This window comes from Lissotriton vulgaris, chromosome 5 (genome assembly GCF_964263255.1).
Source record: "Lissotriton vulgaris chromosome 5, aLisVul1.2, whole genome shotgun sequence".
NCBI classification, from domain to species: domain Eukaryota; kingdom Metazoa; phylum Chordata; class Amphibia; order Caudata; family Salamandridae; genus Lissotriton; species Lissotriton vulgaris.
Genome location: NC_141693.1, coordinates 368,275,156 through 368,302,727, shown reverse-complemented (window position 1 = coordinate 368,302,727; position 27,572 = coordinate 368,275,156). Strand labels below are relative to the sequence as shown.

Sequence of the window (27,572 nt, the reverse complement as noted above, 5' to 3'; positions counted from 1 at the left end):
TTTCGAGTCGACGTGGTACATTTGAAAACAAAGGTTGGGTTTCAGGTGAAGTCCGCGCCCCCCCTGAGATGATGGCGCGCCCCCCCAGGGGGGCGCGCCCCACAGATTGAAGAAGTCTGGCATAAGGTGTCCTGCCGTCCCTTCCCTTCATTATGAACTTTTTTTTAAAGATGTTGCGTCAGATTAACCTGTGATCTGTATTTATTTAACACATTATACTAGTCATCTTACAGAATTGTACAAAAACATTGTATTGTGGTCTTAAAGGCAATTGATAAAAATAAATGAATCTAGTCAGTGGCTTAAGTGCACTATGTGTGACTGGAAAGCCTGAGTTCAAATCCTAGATTTCCTGCATGGCTAAATTGTGTGATGTTAGTCAAATCAATTTACTTCCTGTGTCTGATTTACTGGATAGTGACACTTGAAAGCTGTTTTAAATAATTCAGTTTAAGATGGACTGCATACAAAACATCACTTATATATTTTATCAGCCTGGAATGTGCCACCATCCACAACAGTAATATAGGCCATGATGTAAGAGACACCAGATAATTGGATCACTTTGTCCAGTCCTAGTGTTGTCAAGATGGAGGGTTAATGAATGTTTTAAAGTTCACGTTTAGAAACTTTAACTTCAAATAAATGTCAATTCATTGTTGTGATCTAATGCACTAAACTGAAACACTACCATAAGTTTTTTTTAAAGGATTTTATTGTATGCCAAGAGAGGTTACATAGCAGTAGCCAGGTAAATAGCAATCGATTTAATTGTACACTCACAGGAAAACAGTGCTGGTGAATTGCGATTCTCCTATTAACATGACCAGAGAATCTGGATTTCATTAAAGACACGGAGGCTAACATTATGCATAAATCTTTTAATGCAGCTCACAAACACAGCCGCTTACGTCACAAAGGTAAGAATAAGAATTAGGTGACATCATAGTATCCATAAAGGCCAGGTGCCAAGGGAGATCAGCCTCTTTTAAATGCCTCGAGTGACAGGAGAAGTAGAAACAGAAGAATAAAGCTTGAACTTGAATGAAGAATTGTAGACCATCTTGAATTCCAAGTAGGTTCGTCAATTAGAATTGTCTGAAATTGAAAACAAAGTAAATCAACGAAAAGAACAGAAAAGGTCTTCATAAGAAGCATGAACAAAACATCAGAGCAAGAAAGCATCCAAAGAAATTGTAAACCAGATAAAATAATAATTCACAATTACCCTCAGGGAGGGACGGGAGGGATAATGTTAGCCTCCGTGTCTTTAATGAAATCCAGATTCTCTGGTCATGTTAATAGGAGAATCGCAATTTCATTACAAGACAGGAGGCTACATTATGCATGTTGGTAGCCTTGAATAACTGCATCAGAAACATGTTCAATTGGTTTACAATAGTGATGTGCGAAAGTATAGGCATTAGACCAATCAGCAGACTTAAGGATAGTATCCAACTTACCACCAGACCAGAATGACTTGCTGGCCATAGCACTCCTGAGAGAGTGAGCTTGGAACTTAGACAGGTCAATACCAGCAAGGTTCATAGCAATTTTAACCCACCTAGCGATAGAACAGCATGAGATGGGTTTAAAGGGGCTAACGTAAGAAACTAAAAGTTGATTAGCATCAGGAGGACGAAGATTAGACATTCTGGAATCATATTCCTTCATGCAATCAACAACACATAGTTTTGGATGAGAATCAAAACGAGGGTAAAAGATAGAATCAGACATGGTTTTAGTTCTTCTAAATATTTCAAATTTAACACCAAACATGTCATAACATCTATTAGAGATGTCCAGAGCTTTGACATCGGAAACTCTGCGACAAGAAACTAGGCATAGAAGAGAGGCAAGTTTAATTGAGAGACATTTCCTGTTAAGGAGAGAATTGTTAGGCCATGAACAAAAAAGATCAAGCAAAAGTCTAACATCCCAAACAGATTGATATTTAGGGCGAGGAGGCCTTTTAAGTCTAATACTTTTGAGTACTCTACAAATGATAACATTCTTACCTACCGTCTTACCATTGACGAGAGAATGTCCAGCTGAAATTGCAGATCTAAAGCAATTTATTGATCTATAGGAAAGACCATTGTCAAAGAGTTCTACCAAAAAGTTAACTATGTTAACGATAGGAGCCTCCACGGGATCCAGGTTCCTCTCCATGCACCAACGAGACCATTTCTTCCAGATGTTATTATATCTGTAGTGGGTTCCTGGTGCCCATGATTCACCAAGGAGGGTGAGAGCAGATGACGAAAGTCCAGACAATTGGTTAGATTGCCTGACACTTTCCAAGCAAGAAGTTCAAACTCCCTGAAAGAACTAGGTGGTGATCTTCTCCGTTTGCGTTTAAGAGGAGGCCCTGAGTTGCGGGAATCAGGAAGGGAATGTCGCAAGAAAGTTCCAGAGCTGTGGGGAACCAGGCTTGGGACGGCCAAAAAGGAGTTATCAGGACAAGAGAGGACTGTTCCTGTCTCACTTTCTGAAGAACTCTTTGAATCATTGCGAACGGAGGAAAAGCGTAAGGGTGAAGAGGAGCCCAAGGTTGGAGAAAAGCATTGACAGCCAGAGCACCCGGGTCTGGCATCCAGCTGAAATACTGAGGGAGTTGGGAGGTTAACCGGCTGGCGAAGAGGTCCACATCGAAAGGACCCCAGAATTGATTCAGGGAATTGAAAATTGACACATCGAGTTTCCAATCGCTGAAATCTTGAAGGAATCTCGAGTTCCAATCTGCTGAGATATTGGATTTTCCTGGGAGATATTCTGCTTTCAAGGCAATCTTGTGCTCCAGACAGAACATCCAGAGTTTCTTGGCCAGATCTGATAAGTCCGCAGATCTCGTACCACCGAGACGGTTGATATAAGAGACTGCGGAAACATTGTCCATCTTCAGAAGGACAGATCTGCCCTGAAGGGAGTGTCTGAAACTCATAAGAGCATAGAGACCAGCGGTCAATTCTAAAAAGTTTATATGGTGAGTAGACTCTGAATGGGTCCATAGTCCACCGGTGTCTTGGTCGAGGAGACGTGCTCCCCAACCGCGAAGGCTTGCGTCTGACTCTAAAACAAAGTCTGGGGTCGAGCCAAAGATCGCCCTTCCATTCCATGCGTCCAAATTGTCCAGCCACCAAGAGAGTTCTAATTTCGCTTGTTGATCTAGAGAAACATGGTCCCCGTACCAAAGACCGGATCGAAGAGCATTGGCTTTCACCCTCTGGAGAGCGCGGTAATTCAGTGGACCTGGGAAGATAGCTTGGATCGAAGAAGAAAGTAGACCCAGGAGTCTGGCCAGTTCTCGGAGAGAGAGAGATTGTTGTCTCAGAACAAACCTGATCTCTTTCCGAATTTTGGCAATCTTCTTTTTGGGAAGTAAGAGGAGACAGCTGGAGGTGTCTACAGTGAAACCTAGAAACTCTAGGGATTTTGAGGGCGTCAGAATGGACTTTTCCCTGTTTATAATGAAGCCAAGGTTCTCTATGAGGTCCATGGAAACCTTGAGATCCTCTAAAACTTGAGCGTGAGTTTGAGACATTATAAGGATGTCGTCTAGGTAGATAATTAGTCGAATACCTCTCGCTCTCAGAATGGAAACAATGGTTCTCATGACTTTGGTGAAACACCAAGGGGCGGACGAGAGACCGAAAGGGAGAGCTTGAAATTGATAGAGGTGACCGTCCCAAATGAATTGGAGAAAGGGTTGGTGTTCCTTGGCCATAGGGATGGTAAAATAGGCGTCTTTTAGATCCAATTTGACCAGCCAATCTCCGTGAAGGAGAAGGTCCCTGAGAAGATGGATTCCTTCCATCTTGAAGTGTCGATAAACAAGATATTTGTTTACTTCCCGTAGGTTTATTACAGGTCTCCAACCTTTGTCCTTCTTCTCGACTAGGAAGAGGGTACTTACGAATTTCTTTTGGGACCAAGGTACCTCGATAATGGCACCTTTCTTGAGCATAGAGGAAACCTCCTCTCTGACGATTGCTAGATGTTCTAAAGGAAGGTCTAGAGGTCTGGGAGTAGTGGTCTGGTAAGGAGTATCTACAAAGTCTATCCTGAATCCCTGAACAGTCTCTAGGACCCACGGATCTTGTGTAAATCTTTTCCAAACATGAAAAAAGTGTTTGAGTCTTCCCCCGACCCTGGGAGGTGAGAGAGAAGAAGGGGCACTTACTTTGGGAATTGTTGTTTGATGCTCCACGGGAGGAGAAGCCTCTGCCACGGGAACCCCGTCCTCGTTGAGGGTAGAATTGTTTGTTGGAAGGGTAGAAGCCTCTACCGGTGAAACCTCTTCCTCTGCCGGATGAGAAGGGCCGGAAAGTTCCACGGCCGGAAGAACTGCCCCTTCTTCCGGCCTGTCCAAAAACATTTGTTGGGAAGACTTTTCTCATGTTGTTCTGGGCTCTATCTAAGGCAGTGAAGGTGGCGACATATTTTCCAATTGTCTTGATCATATCTTCTCCAAATAGGAGACCTTTAGGTTTATTAGAGGGTTCTTTTTCAGCGAGGTCCCCAAGTTTGGGGTTAATTCTGTTGAGGACAGTTTTCCTTCTTTCCATATTAAGACTGGAATTAGCGTTCCCTAGGAGCACGATCGCCCTCTGGCTCCAACCTCTTATTAGTCCAATGTCAAGGGGTATATTAGAGATATGAGATTCCTCTGCTAAATCGAGGATTTTGGTAAGTGGGCCGAGTACATCTAGGAGGCGGTCTTGGCAAGCTTTAAGGGCTCTTTCCAGGCCTTTCCTGGGATCTTTTCCCAGTTTAAATAAGAATTTAATTAGGTCAGGGTCTAGGTTGGGGGTCTGGCAGACCTTATCGTCAATCCATGGTCTGGGGCATTCAGAACGCATGGTATTGCGTGTATCTGTTTCAAGGGTATTCCTTAGCCACTTTGTAATGAACTTGGCGACGTGGTCGTGAGGAAACCATTTAGAGCTATTTGGGCGGGAGATATTGTTAGGGGAGAACATTTCTCCACCTAAGGGGTCAAGAATAGCGTCTTTAGAGGAAGGGGAGGAGTTCGCTTCAGAAAGCGCATTTAGATCTATGTCATCCAAGTCATTATCATGAAGATCAAAGACGAACTCGTCGTAAGGTTCATCATATACTTCCTCTACATCAGAGTAGGAGTCTGAGTCAGCACAGGCGTCTTCACCAATTGTGCCGCTAAGGACACCTCCCAAAGTTGTGCCGCCAGGGGCACCCATCCTTGTTGTGTCGCGAGGGGCACCAAAACCTTTTGGGGCGCTATGGCCTCCCATATTGCGTGAGGTGCTAGGACCTCCCATGTCAACTGGATTAGGAATAATACCAGTATTGCCTTGATTGTGCTTGACTTTTTTAGTGGCTTTAGAAGGGGAAGAATCATGAGTTGTATCACTTTCAATACATAGGGTTCTTTTATGAGACATGACTTCTTTCAGAGTATTAATCATGCAAGATCTCATCTCTTTTTTAAGAAAATTTTTAAAAGAGTCGCTAGTATGGGTAGGGGAGCTTGCGAAGGCATCGTCAGAGTCCATGTCGGACATAATGCCTGTATATTTGATATGTACCAATATAAAGGATATATATAATATAATATAAAGGGTTATTAATGTGGTTAAATGTAGTAAAAGGTACTAATCATATATTAATATCACAATGGTTGTTTATTATACCTCAACTGCTAATTATGAATGTACTAGCCAATGTTAAATAAGATATATGTAATAAAAGGTTGCTTTTCGCTTTTTTTTTTTTTTTTATATATACCCCAAAGGATCTCAGGATTGAAATATTAGGCAATATTAGACAATATTAGAGCGGGGCCGAGGAAAAACAGCTGATCGTCGGGTCGGAAGAGCTCTTCAGAGCAACCGACGCGCTCGAGGCAAGGAAACCTCGAAGGAAAGAGGAATGACCCTTAGGAGGCAGGGCGCGCTGCGCCGCCGCTGCCGAGGGTCATTCCTCTAATGCGGGGTGATGTATGCGCTCCTCACATTGAAGTGAGAGTTATGAGCGCGAGCGTGAGTTTTACCTCGTAGGGGGCAGAGAGAGAGATAAATGAATTAAAATGCAAATCGGAGATTAAAACGGGTCGCGCATCGACGTGGATCGCGGGGGTGAACACTGAAAAGCTTTAAAAGCGGAGATGGGTGAAAGAAAGGTAAGGGAAAGACGACCATAAATTGGAAGTCTTTGAGGGAGGGGGGTTACGGCGAGTGTAACCAACAGAAGGAAAGGACAGTGGTCGAGTCAAAACGAAAAGGATTAAACATATGATCATAATTATTGAGTTAAATACAAGGATATTGCACAATGTTAACAAAAATGAAGTAGGTCACATGTTAGCTTAACAGATATAATGTGGCTTATCAGCATAATCTCTAAACAATATCAAAGAGATAGGTTAAGGAAAGACAACTTATCTGTTTGAGAGCCGCATTTAAAAGAGGCTGATCTCCCTTGGCACCTGGCCTTTATGGATACTATGATGTCACCTAATTCTTATTCTTACCTTTGTGACGTAAGCGGCTGTGTTTGTGAGCTGCATTAAAAGATTTATGCATAATGTAGCCTCCTGTCTTGTAATGAAATTTATGAAAAATTAGCATACAATTTTAAAGTTTTTCTGTGTAACAAATTTACCCATAATTAGCTGTCCATCCCGCCCAGTTGCCGCTACCTTAACTTCACTATAGGGAAGCATCAAAATGAACCGTGTGGTGCTTAGAAGAAACTGTTCTAGAGGGGGAATCATGACAGTGTGTCAAAGATAGGCGCCTTTAAACACTGCCTTGAGTAGTTGCCTAGATGTGGTAAAAACAGCTACTATATAGAACTAGAGACGTGTATGGAGTGGATTATGAGGGTAGAGAATTGTCACAGGTGAGTCTTTAAAGCCCCTCCACCAAAATATCCTGCGCCTGTGCAATAAATGTTTTTATCGGACCGGCTCATACCTCCCTGTGTAACAGGGTGCTTGCGACAGGTTTTGTCAGATGGGACACAAGCCAGAATTGATTGTGCCTTTTTTTCTTTATTGGCAACTGAGAAGTTTTATAGCAAAGGCAAATTAAAAAATAACTAAGGGAAAAGGAAAGTCAATTGGATGTTATGTCCAAAGATTTCCTTCACTCTCCTTTTCCAGGTTCTCCCTGGGTCCTCTCACTCTCTGGTTTTTGTTCTATTAGGCCTCTCTTTAATGCCAGCTTAGATCCTCATGAAAATAAAACAGACCCTGAGCATGTGTTCAGATTATCACTATCTTCCCTTCATCTTCACCACTGCCGTGCTCTGATTTCTAGGGTGTTTTTGGTGCCCTTAACTAGTCACTGGTGCTCCCCAGTCCAGTTTATGGGTGCTCCCACCCCTCTGGACATCCAATATCTGGACATCCAATATACCCAGAATCCGCCTTCGTTAGTGCCACTAAGTTTTTAAACATAGAATCACTTGCCTGGTGCCACAGACCTGACTCCAGGCCACAGCACCTCATTTCTTCGGGTTGCTGGGGCTGTGTGTGGTAAATCTGTCTTGTTTTGGTAGGATGATTCCAGTCATTTCCAGGCTTCTCCCGATGGGTTCCAGCCGCTCTCGACAGCCTGTGCCCTCATAGTCTACTCTTGTGTCATCCACTCCTGAGCTGCTCCTTGTCTTGCTCATCCTCTCCGGCAGTTGGGTGTCTTCCTCCTTGCCGTGTCCATTTAAGGCCGTCCTCACATTTGTGGCCAGATCTGGTGGTGACGTCACTGTGCAGAATTCCTTGTTGACATGCGCCGCTATAGCCGCCACCTCTGCCTTCCAATGGCAATCACCAGCAGCCATATTCGATTTTACGCCACCTCTTGCGGAGTCCCTGCCATTGTACTCTCAGACTGAAATCAAGAGAATGAGACATGGTCCATCTTACAATAACCAGAGAAATTGAACCCTTCCAGAGCAGCGTATTATTGCTTTTTGCTAGAAGAAGAGCTGGGTCGAATAACTTGGTGAAGGGTTTCTCAGAGTTAAGGTTGTGGCATACCCCAATAGCACTACTTCGGGGAATTCATTAGTACACAGCCCGTCGTGGTCGACAGCACCTCGAGAACTCTCTGCCAGTATGAAAGGAGTGTGGGGCAAGACCAAAGCACATGAAGCAAATCTACATCTAAAATTGCATGTAGTGAGGATATGCAGCTGCAGCTCCCAGGTACATCGGGCAGGTGTGTGGTAGCCTCACTTCAGGCTATTAAACGGAATATAAATTGAATATTAAATTGAATGTACTTAAAACAGGAGTTATGGGATACTTTGTGGGGAAATTTCAATAATTTGACCCAGTCTGCATTGTGCAGATGTTAGGCCATGTTAGTCCCCTAGTTAGTACAGACAGAAGCCCCGTAGTGGTCCCCATGTTTCAGGAAAGCTATGCACACCCATCTTATCAGTTTACCACCAGTCCCTATTGTATAGAGCTTATGCTACACTTCATGTGCGGTTAGTGCTATGTGGTGGACATGAAATAGGGTATTTAATGATTGTTTAATTTGCCCGTATGATAGGATGTGACCCTGGTGAAGACTCTAGTCTGCCATAAGGGTTTGGAAATGTAGTAGCTCCCAGTCAACAAACACATACCACAATTTTGAGAGGTCTGCAGCATGCCATTAATGGACTTGCCCTAAGCAAAACTGTACAAAGTGAGTGGGGTGCCATAGCAAAGGAGCATAGGGTTTCTTTATGTTAAAGAGTTTATGAGTTCTAGTAAGCTAAGAGAAAGCTGGGTGGATTAGCCCTAGGTAGCATTGTGTAGAATTGTCATTAGGAAACAATGAAAGTATTTACAAATCAACCCTGTCTTACGCAGGGGGCGGCAAGGCAGCTAGTGCAGCACCCATTGGTGTGCAGCTATATAATGGTGTGCCAAGTGCAGATGGGCTAATCCACCCGCAGTCATGGGTAGCGTTAGAGTGGGAAGAGCTACTTGGCAGTGCCTCAGCCCCCAAATCAGATGTGGGACATGCCAAGGTATCGAAAGAATGAACGAGGGGTAAGCAGGTGACGGTTTTTAAAATATTACAATAATAGGGCACCACAACCATCTTTATTCGTGCCACGTGGCTCATTACTGAAAGTGGACGAGAAGACCAAACGGCAAACTGGGCTCAGAGGGGCTGTGTCGCTCTGCCCAGGTTGCCATCCTTCAAATCAGTGGAGTAATTTCAGATATTAATCTCTCAGTATCGAAAAGCAACTAATTCCCAGTTCAATCTGAGGTCTAATTGTATACATAGGGGAAAACCCCACTGTATGTTACAAAAACACTTCCTACGTTATAAAATCGTTATCATGTTCTTACAATTAGCTTCTGTAATTTACATCCCAATTATTTTGAAGATTCAGCATGTACTTTAACACTTGGGGATGATCCAGGTCACTGGTTTGGCCTTGGCTCAACGTCAGAACCACTTTAAGACATGGCCACAATGGGCAGTAGAAATTATCAAGAATGGATAGGACACTTGTAACCACTTATACCAAGAGAAGTATTGTAAAACCCTCATAAACGATGTGTATAACGAGAAGCGGTATATCTTGTTCTCCGCCCCACACAAACGTTATGGCAGCAATCATCGGGTTTGACAAATTGTATCTTACCAGCCTCACCCGAGGCGTTCTCTGGTTTTTTCGTGGCAGTCTCCAGAGAAGTTTCGAATAACCCCACAAAAATTGGCACAAAAGGGGAAAGTAAAATAGTTTCCAGCCGATAAAGGTACACTTTTATTAATATCGTTGGACAACTAGGTTAAAAAAGATCGGTATGCTCACTGGATTTTTAGGAGTCCAAAGCATATATTAGTAACATTGACAGAACGTCGACATGTTTCTGCTCTCTTGGCCCGTGGGTCTAAGAGCTTTCGTCAGGACAAAGACAACAATAAACAAAGAAAAATCTACATATCACTATTTGTGATGTAGAGGGGTAGAGGATTATATTTTTTCAGTCTTACCCTTATGAGGTTCTATGAAGTCACCTATAAAGAAAGAGGTGGGGTCACTAGTGGCAATTAACCAATGTACAAGAAATAGTTAAAAATGGAAAAACATTGTACCATTTTCATGCAAGCGCAATTGAGGCTTATTTTAAGAAATTGAGAACAAAATGAACATGTGGGCGAGTAAATGGAGGCGACATAGACTAGCGTATATTGTGACAAGTAATTTACCCAGAAAAGAAGATTAACATACCTCTAAGTCGGGTGAACTTTAGTAAATGAACCTATTAGGAAAAACAGGAATAATGAATGTTTTTCCGCGTTCGTAATCGCAAGAAAGTCTGTGATACCCCAAGTGAGGTCTTACCTTAAATATGTTAAAAAAGGTTCCCTCAGGAGGTATGGACAGATTGTCCCAGGCTATAACGGTATCAAAGGAGGGGGTATTAGTCACTCTGATACTGTAAAGTTGTGGTGGGCGCGGGTAATGAGGGGACGACTTACCCGCAACGGAAGCGTGTTCCGCGTCTTGTGCTGACTCTGCCTCCTGGACGCCGGGAGCACGCTTCCAATGGCGTTTTAACTGCAATGGTCATAGAAATGGAAGAAGGACCTTTGTTTTGAAACGAAGAACAACTTTAACAGATTAGATGACATATTTTTAGGTCATTCTGTACGTCTAGACCTAATTATATGTTATGTACAACGTGGTCTCCTAATTATCAAGACATTAGCCCAGAAAAAATGTTTTGAAAAAATTGTTACTGACTCAACCCGTTTACAGGGGAATGCACATTGCTGAAGAGGATTGTCATACTGTGAGCATCAGCGTGCAAAGTGGTGCCAACAAATGTCATCATTTAGACCATATTTATTGGTCTTGAGGCGGTCCACCCAGCGTTGTTCTTTTTCGTATAGTACCTTTTCAACGTTGGGTGTATTGTCTGGAACTTTTTCTATAATTTTCCACTTTAGGTCCTCAATGCTATGTTTCAGTTCAATGAAATGTGCACATAGTTTGGTTGTGTTCTTTTTTAGGCGAATATTGCTCTTATGCTCCCCTATGCGAAGTTTCACCTTTCTACAGGTCATACCAATGTATTTTTTGTCACATGGGCATGTGACCATATAGATCACATGGGAAGAGTTGCAATTGCTATGTTGCCGCTGGGTCCATGTGAATGTTGGAGATAGTTGTAATGTTTTGGAGATGGATGTAGATGTGCAAGCCGTGCAGGAACCACACGGGTAGTGAACTGGGACTGGGACGGCTTGCACATCTACATCCATCTCCAAAACATTACAACTATCTCCAACATTCACATGGACCCAGCGACAACATAGCAGGTGCAACTCTTCCCATGTGATCTATATGGTCACATGCCCATGTGACAAAAAATACATTGGTATGACCTGTAGAAAGGTGAAACTTCGCATAGGGGAGCATAAGAGCAATATTCGCCTAAAAAAGAACACAACCAAACTATGTGCACATTTCATTGAACTGAAACATAGCATTGAGGACCTAAAGTGGACAATTATAGAAAAAGTTCCAGACAATACACCCAACGTTGAAAAGGTACTATACGAAAAAGAACAACGCTGGGTGGACCGCCTCAAGACCAATAAATATGGTCTAAATGATGACATTTGTTGGCACCACTTTGCACGCTGATGCTCACAGTATGACAATCCTCTTCAGCAATGTGCATTCCCCTGTAAACGGGTTGAGTCAGTAACAATTTTTTCAAAACATTTTTTCTGGGCTAATGTCTTGATAATTAGGAGACCACGTTGTACATAACATATAATTAGGTCTAGACGTACAGAATGACCTAAAAATATGTCATCTAATCTGTTAAAGTTGTTCTTCGTTTCAAAACAAAGGTCCTTCTTCCATTTCTATGACCATTGCAGTTAAAACGCCATTGGAAGCGTGCTCCCGGCGTCCAGGAGGCAGAGTCAGCACAAGACGCGGAACACGCTTCCGTTGCGGGTAAGTCGTCCCCTCATTACCCGCGCCCACCACAACTTTACAGTATCAGAGTGACTAATACCCCCTCCTTTGATACCGTTATAGCCTGGGACAATCTGTCCATACCTCCTGAGGGAACCTTTTTTAACATATTTAAGGTAAGACCTCACTTGGGGTATCACAGACTTTCTTGCGATTACGAACGCGGAAAAACATTCATTATTCCTGTTTTTCCTAATAGGTTCATTTACTAAAGTTCACCCGACTTAGAGGTATGTTAATCTTCTTTTCTGGGTAAATTACTTGTCACAATATACGCTAGTCTATGTCGCCTCCATTTACTCGCCCACATGTTCATTTTGTTCTCAATTTCTTAAAATAAGCCTCAATTGCGCTTGCATGAAAATGGTACAATGTTTTTCCATTTTTAACTATTTCTTGTACATTGGTTAATTGCCACTAGTGACCCCACCTCTTTCTTTATAGGTGACTTCATAGAACCTCATAAGGGTAAGACTGAAAAAATATAATCCTCTACCCCTCTACATCACAAATAGTGATATGTAGATTTTTCTTTGTTTATTGTTGTCTTTGTCCTGACGAAAGCTCTTAGACCCACGGGCCAAGAGAGCAGAAACATGTTGACGTTCTGTCAATGTTACTAATATATGCTTTGGACTCCTAAAAATCCAGTGAGCATACCGATCTTTTTTAACCTAGTTGTCCAACGATATTAATAAAAGTGTACCTTTATCGGCTGGAAACTATTTTACTTTCCCCTTTTGTGCCAATTTTTGTGGGGTTATTCGAAACTTCTCTGGAGACTGCCACGAAAAAACCAGAGAACGCCTCGGGTGAGGCTGGCAAGATACAATTTGTCAAACCCGATGATTGCTGCCATAATGTTTGTGTGGGGCGGAGAACAAGATATACCGCTTCTCGTTATACACATCGTTTATGAGGGTTTTACAATACTTCTCTTGGTATAAGTGGTTACAAGTGTCCTATCCATTCTTGATAATTTCTACTCAGTTCCGGGGAACAGATAGGACATCCATTCCTCTTCCCTCGTTTTGATGAATTCACAATGGGCAGTAGCCCAGCACAACCTTCCAAAGGGTCTGGCCCCTATTCATCCTTCACAAACAAGCATGACCAGCAGACCATTGTCTCCTCCAAGTTTGTCAGGGTGGGGGGTGCTGCTTATTCAACCACTCGCCAGTGCCTCTTCTGTTTCTCTCCTCTCTGCTGAGGCAAATCCCTAGGTGCACAATACTTTCAGATGCTCATGGCAGGCCCATCTTGTCTTATTTTGGGAATTGTCCCAACTTGTTCTTCTCGTCCTTATTTATCTGGTTCTTAGCAACAACCTCTTGAATCAGTTGTGGATCTCCCTTCTGATCTTGGTTCCATCCTGCTCATTAATTGTATTTGTCTGGTATTCTGGGCTCCTAGTTCTGAGCTAAATGTAGCGTCCCGGAAGCACACACCAGTATTGCGAGACTACAGACAAGTTGTGGGTACCTCACATCCTGACATTAGGCTTGAGACTGTCGCCCACACCATCTGCTCTGCCTCATTCTTTTTTTTTTTTTTTTTTTTTTTTTTTTTTTTTAGGTTTACCATTGACTGCAGGTTGAGGTGAGCCAGATTTTTTTATTCAATTTCTCTAAACTAGCAGATGGTCCCCCAGTGCTTAATTTGAGCCAGTGGTTTCTGGTGCCCGACACATTATAGTCTGCCACATGGGGACATTCTTTATCTCATTTAGAGATGAGCATAATCACAGTTGTTGATTAAGTCAATATACATTAAAAATGACTAATGCCTGCCGCCCAAGCCATTCTTATAGATTTTTGGGGGCCTGGAATAGTCTGAAGTGTCAAACTTGTAGTTATGATGGTAGTGGCATTGGCAGCACTGGCGGGGCAAGCCGCAGTGGCCTTCTGACAAGGGCCTTGGCGCTCGCACACACACATGCACACACACTTGTTTAACAAATTAAGCATGGCACTTACCGTAATGTTTCTCAAACTGTTTGCCATTGATTTTAAAATGCTAAGAAACAATCAAAATGTTGCTTTCTCTCCAAGAAGGTTAGGGTACATCTGGATGAGGTGATGCCCTTGACACCCTGCTCAAGGGCATTAATTTACTATTGAGAAAGGACATAATGTGTCACCTGAGGCAATCACATTAAAACCATGGTGAATAATTAGTGCTATGTAAAAAATAGTAAATAAATGCACTAATAAAGAAGAGGGATATAGCTTCTCCTTGATGTGTCCATAAAATTGAATTGTTGTCCTGAGTTTTTGTCCTGAAATTTGACCTTTTGTCCTGAATTTTTTACAGTCCTGTCCCGAATTTGACTCCTTGTCAGGTGGGCACCCTAATGATGAGAAAAGCAGATGAGGTAGTAAATGACTTTTCCCAGGAGAGCTGCATACTCGGAGTTACTATTTTTGTACTATAGATGCTCACATCACTGTTTTGTCACTTCCAAACGCATGAAATAACACATTTTCTAAATAACCAGTATAATGCTTCAGAACATATCGACCTCCGAAGGATTGGCGTACGATTAGCAGTTAGTTTTTAGGTCTCGGCCTGCGATGGCTGTGCATGTGCAGTCTAGCTGGCGAGATTTAATGATTCTGAGTATGTTTCAGTAGCGAGCATCACCGTTCATGCTAAACGGTGGCCAGTCATAGGAAAAGAGTGTCCTGTGACGTACTTTTCTCTTTTAGAGCCGTCCCTTTCAGACTTGCTTTCTTGACTTACAGCTGTGGTAAAAGGTTTCTTATCTTCTTTGTGGGGCGAAACAGATGGCCTCATAAAGAAGATGATAAACCTTTTACGCCATCAGTAAGTCTGGGACGGACTACAAAGAGAAAAGGTTGTGTCATGGCGAGTGCTTGTTGAGTATTTTCCCAACACCTCGAAAATTGATACTGTGGACACATCTCGAAGCATGGACCCGCTTTTTTTAATATTAAGTGCACTTTTGCATCACACGAGCCTCAGATGTAGTTCTTTCCCTTATATTACTCTGTCATTGAAAGCTGAATTTTACCATGACATTCGTGTTACTTTACACCATACAGTGCTTTGTTTCAGAGGCATCAAAAAATAGATTGATAATAAAGTAGTTGACACGCCCATGAAATATGCTGGACGGGTCTCAAGTGTAGCAAATGCATGCTGTGAGCCCAGTGACAGATACGAGTACAACCTACTAACTCATCAAGGCTGTAGCGTAACAACCAGAACTGTCAACTCTGGTACTGGGGAGCTGGGTTCGAACCTCAGCTCAATATTGTGGGGTTTCGAGCAATTCACTTAATTATCCCGTGCCTGCAAAAATGAACTGTCCTTGTGTAATGTAACTTATGCACAGATAAAGCGTTCCAATATCGTCGGGTCATGTGAACACTGTACAAAACTGCACTAAAAATAAATGCCGAGTGTTCACCGAACCCTCAAGTCATACTAAGATGGCTGCCACTTTTACCATATGGGGGCAGCAGACAGGCTTTTGTGGAAACACTAACGACGGCCTGCGAATTCAACCTTTCCTGAACAGTGGCCGAAAGTCTATGTTGTGTTCACTTGTATCTGCGCAGTCTAGTCGTTAACGCTTCTACCAGCATATATGTTCCTGTCATCCATTAGTTTCTGGTTCCGGGTATTGGAGACTTGGGATTTTTGTATATGACGGGTTTTTCTCAGGGGGTCTTTACTAGATGGAGATAAGGTATTCTCAGTGGGGGATGCAGAAAGAGAACCCGGGGAGCAAGGATTTTCTGGCCAACAGAGAGTCGGTGTTGCCTAGTCTGGAAAATGCGAAAAGGACCACATTAACCCGTTTACCGCAGTGGCAATTCATGTGCGGGCGTTTGACGGAGCGGGCGGGGCTGCGTCGGCCAACGGTCGTGCGCAGCACCCCGCAGGTAGTGCTCGCGACGGCCTTTGGCCGACGCCAGCATCGGATGTCATCGGATGACTTTTGTCACGAAAGCGCGATGCTCCATTTCTAGGCCCATTTATTATGGGAGTTTTAGTACTGGTTCATTTGAGTTGATCCAACTGAAAAACATGCCTGTAAACAATGCTTTGTAAACGAAAAGCCCAAAGGTTTAATCCTGCCTCCCTATACACTCGAGCATGTCAGCACGTGTAGTCATGTTTTCTTCTGCCATGACATGTTTTATTGGGAGTATGTTACGGCGGACGAGGGTTGCTGCTCGTGTGTGTCTCCAATTGAGGTAATTCAGGTGTTGATGTGTGTGTGTCGCTATCAATGATGTTGTGAAGGTGTTGGTATGCACACATGCATGTAAATGTGGCTAGTAATTGTAAATGGTGTTGTACTGATTCGTGTTTACTGCCATTGCTACTGTATGTGTGTGTTACTGGAAGGAATGTTCTGTGCGATTAGCAGTGATGTATGTGAGAAGGTGTATTGTTGGGTCTTTATGCTTCTTTGTGGCTGCTTTATGTGCACCAACATGCCAGAGTGTGTTGCTGTTCCTGCCAGATGCCGTGTGTGTGTTGATGGATGTCTGTGCTATTCAGTAATGCTGTAAATGGGTTTTTTAATTGTGCCCAGGTTCCTAGCGCTGGCAGTAGAGCATTTGACTTGTTGCTGTCTATGTGTTAGTCTGTGTCTTCGCAGCAATGTATATGCGCCAGCATGTCTGTTACTGTGCGTGCGTGTTAATGATAGGAATGCTGTGTGTGTTTTGTTAGTGTTGCAGTCGATGATACTTTGGTGGGTCTGTTGCTGTCAGTGAAGAAGTATGAATGGTGACTGCATTACCGTCAGTGACGCTGCTCGTGTTTTGTGCCTTGTGTCACTTGAGGTTGAGTTTGCTTGTTTTCCTTGGTTCAGCTCTGTGTGCAGTTTGTGTCACCGTCAGCGATATAGTAAGTGTGCATGTGTGTGTGTATCAAAGAGGCTGTTCTGTTGTGTCCTGTTCTATAACTGTGTGGTTGTGTATAATGTGTGTCTTTGTCGGTGATGCTGTGCCTGTGTTACTGCTCAGTATAATACCATGCGAGTTCTGTTATTGTGTGTTACTGTCAGCTATGCTGGAAGCATATTGTTGTATCGGTTTCAGTAGCACCGTGTTGTGTAGCTGTGTGTCAATGACATGTGTTGGTGTATGAGATGTGGTGTGTAGGTGTGTCTGTGACACTTGTGTAGGTGTATTGCACGGGTCTATGTATTAGTGTGGAGAGCGTGGACGCGTTTCTTTGTCAGTGATGTATCTGGGTGTGTCTGTATCAGTGGAGGTTTTTGTGTTCTCTCGCTCTCATTGGATGTGCAAATGAAGCAGTGTGTGGTGTGTGGCTCTGTCTGACAGCGATGTTGTGAGTATATCTGTGTTCTGTATCAGTGGCGTATGTCTTTGTCAGTGGCACTTTTAGTCTCTCTATCTCTCTACGCACACACATATGCACATTTATATGTATATCATCACACGATTCCAGTATTCAGTACCAGAAAAAACGGCCAGCACACAGATGAAGTGTTCTTCTTCTTTATTCTGTTTCCGAACCCCCTACACCCCCGACAGACGCGTTTCGCTCAAGGCTTCGTCAGTGTCTAAAAAAAAAATAAAAAAATATGTATATATGCATATATATATATGCATTTATATATGTATGTGTGTATATATACATAAATATATAAACGTATATACATCTGCATATCTATATAAATACAAATATGAATGCATGCATACATATACATATATGCATACATATGCATATTATGTACATGAACGTTTGAAAAAACTAATAAAAGTAAAGCTAAATAGCCACCTAATTACAAACAGAATTGCTTTAAGTTAAACGAGGGCGAGACCTATTGCATTTTCAATGCTGGTTTCGTGTGAAGGGGGGCAAAAAGGAGGAAAAAGGGTCAAGACAGATATTGTTGGTAACGCTGCTGACTTTTTCAGTCGCGCTCGCACACTATTTATAGAACTGTAGAAGAAGTGATATTTCCCTCTGTTATTGTTTGGTGCAGAATTTCATCCCGATCGGTTCATCTATAATCCGCATGGTATTAATACTCGCTCGTCTTCTTGTTTGCAGAGTGCGGCGGAAAGAACTTCCACTTCGTGCACGTGTCGGCGGACGTGGGGAGCGTGGTGAGCGGCACCCTGCGCTCGGCCTTCGAGTACAGCGGTCAGAAGTGCTCGGCCTGCTCGCGCCTCTATGCCCCCGCCGCGCTGTGGCCGCAGATCCGTGCGCAGCTGCTGGAGGAGCACCGCGAGATCAAAGTGGGCAACGTGAGTGGGGCCCGACGCCTTCGCAGCGGGGGGTGACGGGATTAGAGCGCGCGCTGGCATGCGGCTAATTCCCGTTCAGATGAACGTGTCTTCACTGAAGTCCCCCATCCGCTGACGGACTGAGGCAAGAGCTGGGAGAAGCCGCGGCGAAGAGGCGCCCCGAGCACTCGCTACTTGAAACACCGTCCCTGCGACGTGTCCCGAGGGTGTCACATTACCAAGGGGATTTAAAATATGTCCGGGATTAAGGATCCGTCCCTGCTCTTTCATCAGTGTTGTGCTGTACGATCTACCAGTGCGTGTTAATAGTGGTTTAAATCTTTCCCAAATGTTTAATAATTCTTTTCTTTCCTTATTCACAGCCCGCTGAAGACTTTGCGACTTTCTTATCCGCTGTCATTGATGAAAAGGTATGTCTCTCTTACTTTTGTGTCTGGGTCAGGTCTGTGCAAATCTTTGTTCCAATGATTGAGCTCAGCCAGCCACGCCACTTCGTCAGGTAGGAGTGCATTTAGGGTTGCCTCACTACATGACATCACTTGGGGGTCGTGCACCCAGGGCTTCCATCAAATGACATCACATGGCCAGGTGTGACCGTATAGATGTCTGCACACAGGGCTTTAAGTGGGCTGGGTCCTCATTTCTAAAAAGCAGGTGCTGAGACGGGTCCTTATGGGGCTTTCCATTTTCGCCCTCCCCTTCAGAGTGAAAAAAAATCTTACTTTTGCATCAATACCACACTTCACTGCCTTTGAAGTAACTTCAAAGAGACTCGTTATAGTTCTTTCACAGTCTCAACATTTCAAAACGAAAGCATCTTCAATATTATGCCATATTGTTGCTTATTTATCTTATGCAACTAACAACCATTGCCAAGCCAACAGCCCTGGCTTCTTGTATGTGTAATGTTACTTGCATGATATATTTGGATTCAATCACCGAAGCAGCAAAATACCAGTCTGGGTGGGGCGGGGGCACACTATGCTAAATACAGATTTTTAGCTTACTCGATTTTAAGCCTCGCCCTTAGCTGCATCGGCCACGCCCCCTTGAGAGCCTCTCAATTTTTTCATCCCACCTAAAGCCCTGGCTGCACACCACATGACATCACTAGAGAGTGCACTTCGCCGCTACATAACATCACCTTGTGTAAGGTAAGAGCTCATACCAACCAACCTCCCTGGATATGACATCACAAGCTTTTGTAATACACAAAGGGACAAGCACATCACACCCTAACCAGTTGTGAGTGTGCATGCATTACACCCTACATAGATAACATCATCATATGCAAGAGTGCAACCATATCCTGCCACATCATGTCCCCAGGTTCCACAGAACACACAGTACTCTTGCTGCGCTGTATGACCTCCCTTGGTGCCAGAGTACACACAGTGCTTCCCAGATGTATCACTCTCTCCTACTCCTTCTTTCGGACTAGCCCTGCGCTTCTTTCTCAGTAAACGCGGCCATCGTGGGAGCCTGCTGGAGGGATTTCATCTTTTACCAACCTGTTCATCATCAGAGTTGAGGTCTGGTGACTGGGCAGCTAGTGTGCACCTCAGATCTGTCACTGCCCTTCGTCTCGTATTCCGTGGTGTGTGGCAGTGACTATTAATCCAGCGGTCCAGCATTTTTACCTGCCCTCCAGGGGTAATGACCATGCCGCCCCAGACCCAATAATTATAGGTCCATCCAATCTACATAACGGGCCACTTGCCTTCCTTATGCATGGACTTGTTGAAAACTGCTTGTGTCGTGCATGTGTGTGTGTTTCATTTGGCCTGAGTGAGTAGTGTGGGCCATGTCGACAATGTGCGCATGTCTGCACCAGGTGAAAGGCCTCCACCGCTGTGTTCTTTGCAGGTCACAACAAATAGGCTCATGCTCTCCTGGGATTCCTCTTTCTGAAACTGGTATAAATATGAGCACCTGTAGTCCTGCGCTCATCAAGGAGTTCATTGTGGGTGCTTCTCCAGTTTTACACCTGCTGGTGTCGAAAGACCAAAAAAGATTCCCCCCTTAACCAGTTTTTTAACACTATTCATCTCTTTTCTGCCCGGGAGGGTGGACAGACCGCAAGCAATGTTAACTTCGCTCTCTGGGATCCATGTTGATTAGGCACTGGGTTTTTGGGTTCAGAGGTTTTTTACTTTCTAACTGAGCCTTCAGCCCACTGAGTTCTCCGGCTGTGCACCCAGAGCCATATTTACTGAAATGAAGGGCCAGATTTTTCATAGTAGGATTGGCACTGTGGAAGCAAAATGATATACCAAAATGTAGACACCCCAAAGTTTACCTCACTCCATTCTCCCATGGTTTACTAGATCAGAGATAATGTTAAACCTCAATTTCATGAGGCGATGTGTCCCCACGTTACAACACCTCCCCAAACATTAATTAGCAGTGTAAATAAAAACAATTAAATAAGGGGGTCAACTCAATAATTGAGTTGTAGATCAAAGAAAAGTTAAAAGAGTTTCATTCCAAAAGTTCAAAATAAGTGGTGCAGAGTCCATGCCATGAAGGCTGTCAAAGCAGTTATACAAAATATATAAAGATCGGAAAAATAGTCTAAGTCTAAATGGGTAGCAAAATCATATGAAAATAAGGCAGCATCCCATGCAGGATAAGCAAGCTCAGGAAAATCTGTCTCCGCTCCAAAATCAAGGGGTTCTTATACACAATTCTTGCATAACAGATTAGGGAAACTGCAAAAACATCCTGGTGTGAGCAGAAGTATAATTTCTTTAGCAAATCTCAACACAAGAATAATGCAAGTCATTACCATAACACTTAAGCACCTCTCATTCCTAAACAAGCATTGGCATAGCCAATAGGTCTCGCCTTTGGGACCTTATAAGTGTTAACCATGCAACATTTAATGTTGGTGCACTAAGGATATTGTGCTGCATAACTTAATATTTATAAGGGCCCAAAAGCGAGCCCTATTTGCTATGCCAATGCTTGTTTAAATTATGATTCCCCTAAACTGTCACATAATTCAGACTAGAGGTGCCTTCCGGAAATTAGTAATTTCCTACTATTTGCTATTCTCGTGTCAATCCGAACATCGGTATTTTCATTCACTGCAAGCAACATGCTATGTGAGGAACAGCAATTTATTTACAAGTGTCATTTTAAACACACTCTTTAGTATGGGAGCAAGTGGCAGAACAACAGACAACACTTTACTTTCTTTGTGGTGGTGTGTACCACACAATGCACTCCCTGGATTGAATGGAATTTATATGGTGGGCGGTGTTATCGAGCAGGGCTTTCCTGCAATCAAACCTATCATAGTGACATGTGTTTTATTAAGGAGGTAGGGCGGTAGGGGTGACGAGGGCTGAAAAAGCTGAGTGGATAAACCTCAGAAGCACTCCCGGGAGATGTGGGTTGTGTGGCTACCACCCCTGACAGGGTACTACGAGAGGCCAGCGAACACATGCAGGAGAGGTGGGCCTGGCAACACCCCCACTACATGGTCCTAGAGTTAAGCCTGACACCAACAAATGCTCAGATGAGGGCTGGAAAACATGAGTGGCGTTTCTAGCATAGAGGGATAGCAGATCAGTGTCTCGCAGTTAGGAGAAGCAGTTTAGTTGGCTGGGAGTAGCTGGCTGTCGGGGAGGGGCAACTGAAGGACGCAGGATCTAGAGGGGGGTGTCCCTGAGGCTGCATGACTGTCCCTGCTGAGGCCGATAGGATCGGCCGGGTGTCTGGCTGCAGCGGTGTGGGTCTTCGGTCCTGCGGTGGGCTATCTGTGTCTCTGAGTCTACACGAGAGCCTGGTATCGCTGCTGCCTGTGCAAGTCCTCCCTGATTTTTTAAATTTGTGAGGCCTAAAGTCCACCTTGCCCCTATCAAATCCGTTCTCAACCTGGCTGCCAGGCTTATCACTGGCTGCAAACGATTTGACCACATCTCCCCGACCTCGAGGACCTCAAATGGCTCCTGATTGAAGGCAGAACCACTTATAAAACTGCTTGCATCACCCACAAAGCCCTCCACCAAAACACCCCTTCCTACCTTACTGATAAACTCCACAAAGCAGGCTGCACTAGATCTCTGAGGAGCACTAACCTATCCTATCCTTGTCCCTCCTCTACTAAAAAAGAAAACTACTTAAGCTCGTTTTTTCTCCAGAAATGCACCTGCCATCTGGAATACTCTCCCTAAAGAGCTACGCTGCATCCCCTCCTACCCCTGCTTCTAAAAAGAGCTCAAACTACTCCTTCTAAACAAATACTGGGGCTCTTAACTACTTGAACACTGACCTTTAATCTCCCTCTCTGTCTTGCACAGCTTCTTCCCACCCTATTACTCCCACTCTACTATCTTCGATTTGTTGTCCTAACTTGCTCTTTTATGCTTTGCTCCATCCTATTTATGCTACTTGTGTGTAAATTGTTTAGCTTATGATCTCACATGTACCTATGCTATATTTCTGACTGATCCTGTTATATGGCTTGTAAAGCGCTTCGATACCCCTGGGTCCAGCCAGCGCTATATAAAACCTTTTAAATAAATAAATAAAACAGTGAGATGTGCACTAGGGGGAGGCACAATTACTTAAGACAACCCCTCCATTTCCACAACGTAGGAGGAAGAGATAGGAGAACACTCTACCTAACCATATAAAAACAAGCCCCACACTTCTTCAGTTCAGAAAAAAACTGAAAACATGGTTATTCAATCAGTAATCCATATTTCCGTACTTTCTGATCATGGTGAGACATCAATGCACTTTTTAGCGCCGAGACGCCTAAGGGTATTTGTACGCGCTCTACAAATGGCAAAAATAAATAAATAAATAAATAAACCAAGCACATCTACTAAGACACAGTGATGATCCGGTGTGGATGAGATAACCTTCCCAATACCAGCCCTGAGTGACCATCCCTGGTGACAGAGACCCATACCAAAAGCTTTATGGTTCACCGTTTTGCAGAAATCAAGAACAAACTGGAGCCCACACAAGCAGTCCTTAAGCAAACCTCACGAGCTACGGAGAGATCTGCAGGGCTTGGGGGCTGGAGTAGATCAGCCAACCCTATCATCGTACCCTGAGAAGTAAAGTATGCAGTGCTCAAAATGCCGCAGCATAGCAGGCGCTGTGATTTCATAAGATGCCAGCACCACATCCTGCCGCATGCACACAAAGGAGCTCTCATTTCAAGTCTTTAAAAAAATGTTCACCTCGAAAATCTATCAGTGTGATGCAGGCTCCATCGGCAGATGGCAAAACCAAATAAACAAAGCTCAGGTAAATAGCTAAAACCCAGAACAAGTAAAAATAACGTGGGGACGAGGAGAGAGGCGTGCGCGCTTGAGAGCAGTCTGCTCATTTTCAAGCACTGTACTCATGCGTGTGTGGCGTGCCCCTGCTCGCTCCCGCAAGGTGGATGCCGCCACAAGCACGAGTGTGTGCTTTAAAATAAGCAGAGCGACGGCTAAAGGTCCTCCTATGTAGCGCATATGCGCTGCATAGGCCCAACCTAAAAATGTATTCAACACCTTCTCTTCTAATTTCATCTGAAGATAGATGTTTGAACAAATATGACACATTGAACAATAAAAACTTTCAGTGAATAAAAACTAGTGATCACAGCAAAAGGTAGCTGAAGGTGCCTAGACAAATGTTACAAGTCACAGAAAACAGAGAAAAGTTAATCGAAAGCAATTTAGTCATTACATTGGAAATAAACTACTACATATCAGCTTCACGTTGCTCTGTGGGACTTGTATGGGGAAGATGTGCTAGGGGCCAGGGGGGAAACAGGAGAACACAGCCACCATTTTAGCAAAAGGCCTAACAACCTCCACGGGTGCCCAGTTCGACCATATACAGCTCCATAAGATAACATTTGGCATGGGGCAAAAGCTGTAGAACATCTATTGCCTTGTACTAAGGAGCTGTAAATCTGATTTTGGTCAGCTCTTGGTCACAGAAGGTGCTGGCAAATTTTCGATTTTTTTGTGTATTTAGTTTTCAACCGCTGCTTTTACTCACCTCTGAATAAAAGTCTAATTTTCATAGAAGTTAGAGCACGTATGCCATTCAGTGCCATTCACTGTTATTTACTGTGTTATACTGTATCTGAGTTTCTAACCCTTACCACTTCCTGGAGTAAAGCTTGGCTTTTCCCCATCTCTGTCTAGGGAGAGTCCAGTGCCTAAAGGCAGTAAACTGGTTACCCTATTGAAGTGCAGCAGTACTTGTGGCCCTGACCATGGACGGACACTACACGCACAAGATATTACTCAGTAATAACTGAGTAACCTCAGAGAGTACGAAAAGACACCCGCCTTTGCATGACACACTAGGTGTTAGTCACACAGAGCTCCATATCGCCCAGCAGCGTTAGTATTGTGAGCAGAAGCATGGATCCTGTTGCATAAGGTGTGTGAGTACATACACAGCTGTAGCGCCACATGCTGTCACCAGCTGAGTGTACGCAGAGACCATGGTAGCACTCCATAACTAGTTGCGACTTTGCACAAAGACACCTTGACACGTGGCCCAACAAGTTTAACAATACGAGCTGGGCTTTCGGCAGCAAGTCTACAACAGAGCTGAGAGTACTCACAGCGCTTTCTCACCACATTATATTGCTAGGTTTTATGAAGACATACAATCCTACTCTGTGGCTTCAATTCATGGAGCAAATGTAAGGCTCACCCACGTGCAGGGACTTGTAACCCAAATGTGTGATTGTACTTGGGACTCTGCTACTGCATGGCTTTACCGATGGATGGAAGCACTCCGAGACCTAGCTCAGTGACTTCCTCAGGTGTTTGAGAGCAGACATAGGTCCCCGTCCATAAGGAAAACACTGGAGGTGAGGCTATATACAGAGTTCCCTTGTAAGAGTGTCATAGCACAACAGATTCAGTGCTATGGAGGCCCATGAGTGTGAATAGCACGTGGAACCTAAATATCGCTTTTAATCGGCACAGTTTCCTTACTTGACTACATGAAGATTAAGCGCTGACATCACTGAATGTGAGAGTGACCACATTTTATCCCTGCAGAAGTAACGTCAGCTATTATGAGAGTACACTCTGAGCTCGAGTATAACAATTCATCTCCAGCAGTAAGAGTACAGTCTGGCGCGTTGCAATGACATAGGTTGTGAGAGTTCACACTGTTTCAGTGACATTTTCAGAAGCCTGAGTACTTGCTTGGCTTTTCCATCATATGTTGTCACCAAGTGTGAGAGTGCACATCCCTTCTTTTGGATGGTCATCTCTGTGCATAACTGCACATAAAGGTCTCACCTTCTCTCATAGTGTTCAGGGAGGGGCACCATTTGTGAAAGACCACACAGGGCTTTTTGTCACAATTCTATGTCTGGGTGTGCGCACACGCTAGGGCTAGGCTTTCCCACCTCATGAAATCACAGGGTGTTAGACTGCACATAGACCTCTCATCTTTCAGTGACATTTCAACCTGCGAGAGTACAAACAGGTCTACTTGTCTAATGGACTAGACATTACCAGTTGTTACTACAAGTTGTGCTACCCCACCATACAACTTCACTTGATGTGAGTAAACTGTCCAGAGTCCTTGCAAATTAGGCAGGTGTGAGAGTACACTCAGGATACCCTTGTATCTACCAGTAGTGAGTCGGACTTTCCATAGAGAGGTGACATAGTCACTTGTGTATGCATACAGTTTCCCCGTTGACACTCTGGCATCACCAGGACTAAGAATAAACAAACACTTGTCCCTGTCAAGGTGGTGGAGGGTTCGTACAAGAATTGATTTAACCATATGTGGGTGCTAAGTGACAGCAACACATTGATGAATGTTCACACAGCTTCCCTGTTGTACTGTGTAAGAGTAAATGCAAGGCTCCCATGCTGCAGTGACCTCTCCAAATGTGAAAGCACGGACTGTGCTCCTCCACTACATATGTTACCAGGTGTGAGAATAAAGATGGGCTATCCTTACAGCATGACATCTTTCTTGAGTTAGTTAGAAACGAATTGCCCTATGAGCTCACTAGTTGCGAAGACAGCCAGTGCTTCCCTGTTGCAGTGCATTAAGTCCGGCCAAAATCCCCTTTCAGAGTGAAAATCATAATACCATGTGTGCCTGCTGGCAGTAGAGGGTGCAGTGTTATTTAAGAAGCAGGCATGGGGAAGAAACGTAAGGGATTGCTTAGAATCTTAGATTTTCCTACATCCTCTGCCTGATTGAACTGGATGTTTGATGAGATGGTTGATATTACAATTCTGCGGCAAGTTTTGCAAAATAGAAATGTACCCCATCTCTCATTGACTGTTTTCTTTTTGCTCCTTTAGGCCTTCATGCGCATAAAGAAGTGGATCAAACATGCAGAATCATCGCCTAATCTAAGTATCCTTGCAGGAGGCAAGTGTGATGACAGCGTTGGCTACTTCGTTGAACCTACCATAATTGAAAGCAAAGACCCAAAGGAGGCCATCATGAAGGAGGTGAGATTCTATGCCGCTGTTTTGCCAGTTAACTATCCCGCACCCTGCCTTTCCTGGTCAGTGGCGCCTTCACTCTTCTGTGGCCCTTGTCTCATCTTGTGGCCCCTGACTGTCTTTCTCAGTGGCTCTGTGACAATCCTACTGTGTGACTTCTATTTGTCCAGTAGGTGTCCCCATGAGTCTCCTTTCCTGGGTCTCCTTGATAATCTTACCTTGAGGTTCCTGAAACACGTCTTTTCTCTGTGGCTCACTGACCGTCCTGCTTTTAGGGCCCGAAACTTCCTTATGGGTACTCCAACCTTTTGACATCTAGTTGAACTGGCACAGGAGGTTCTTTCTCATCTGTTTTTTTCATGCAGATTAATACAAAGGATATGCAGAACTATTACTCATTACTAGACTTTCCCTGAATGAAAGGAATATACTGTATTTATTGTAAAAGACAGTAATTTAAAAACAGACTCCACAGGGCATAGTTTGTTGAACCATTATAGAGGCTTCAGGATTTATTTTCAGATCTAATGTGCCCTTGCTGTATTGCTTCATTCAGTTGTCACTGTAGAGTCACCTGCTTTGTTTCCACTGTTTACATTGGTTAATGGACCTGATTTATAATTCGGTGTGAGCTTAAAATCCCTTCAGTTTTTCAGAGGTGCTGCAAAACACTGAAAAGAATCCACCTGCTTGGTTTCCTCTGCCATGATATCCCTATAATCAGGGAAATTTAGCAGTTGCATTGCCCTCTGTATTTAGCATTTTATCTGGAAATAATTGAAGGATTTTCATTTAGCACCGAAATCCCAATCAGTCCCACAATGCCAGTCTACAGGTGTTATTCTCTCAGTTTCACATCAAG

The 27,572-nt window shown here is 43.8% G+C and overlaps 1 protein-coding gene across 1 annotated transcript in view; it reads left to right on the top strand.

Moving 5' to 3' along the window:
• Positions 1-27,572, top strand: part of ALDH4A1 (aldehyde dehydrogenase 4 family member A1) — a 275,101-nt gene that overhangs the window by 165,703 nt on the left and 81,826 nt on the right. The window contains exons 10-12 of the mRNA XM_086921700.1: positions 18,055-18,251; positions 18,614-18,661; positions 26,564-26,716. Coding sequence (XP_086777826.1) covers positions 18,055-18,251; positions 18,614-18,661; positions 26,564-26,716 — 398 coding nt within the window. The remainder of the gene's footprint in view (positions 1-18,054; positions 18,252-18,613; positions 18,662-26,563; positions 26,717-27,572) is intronic.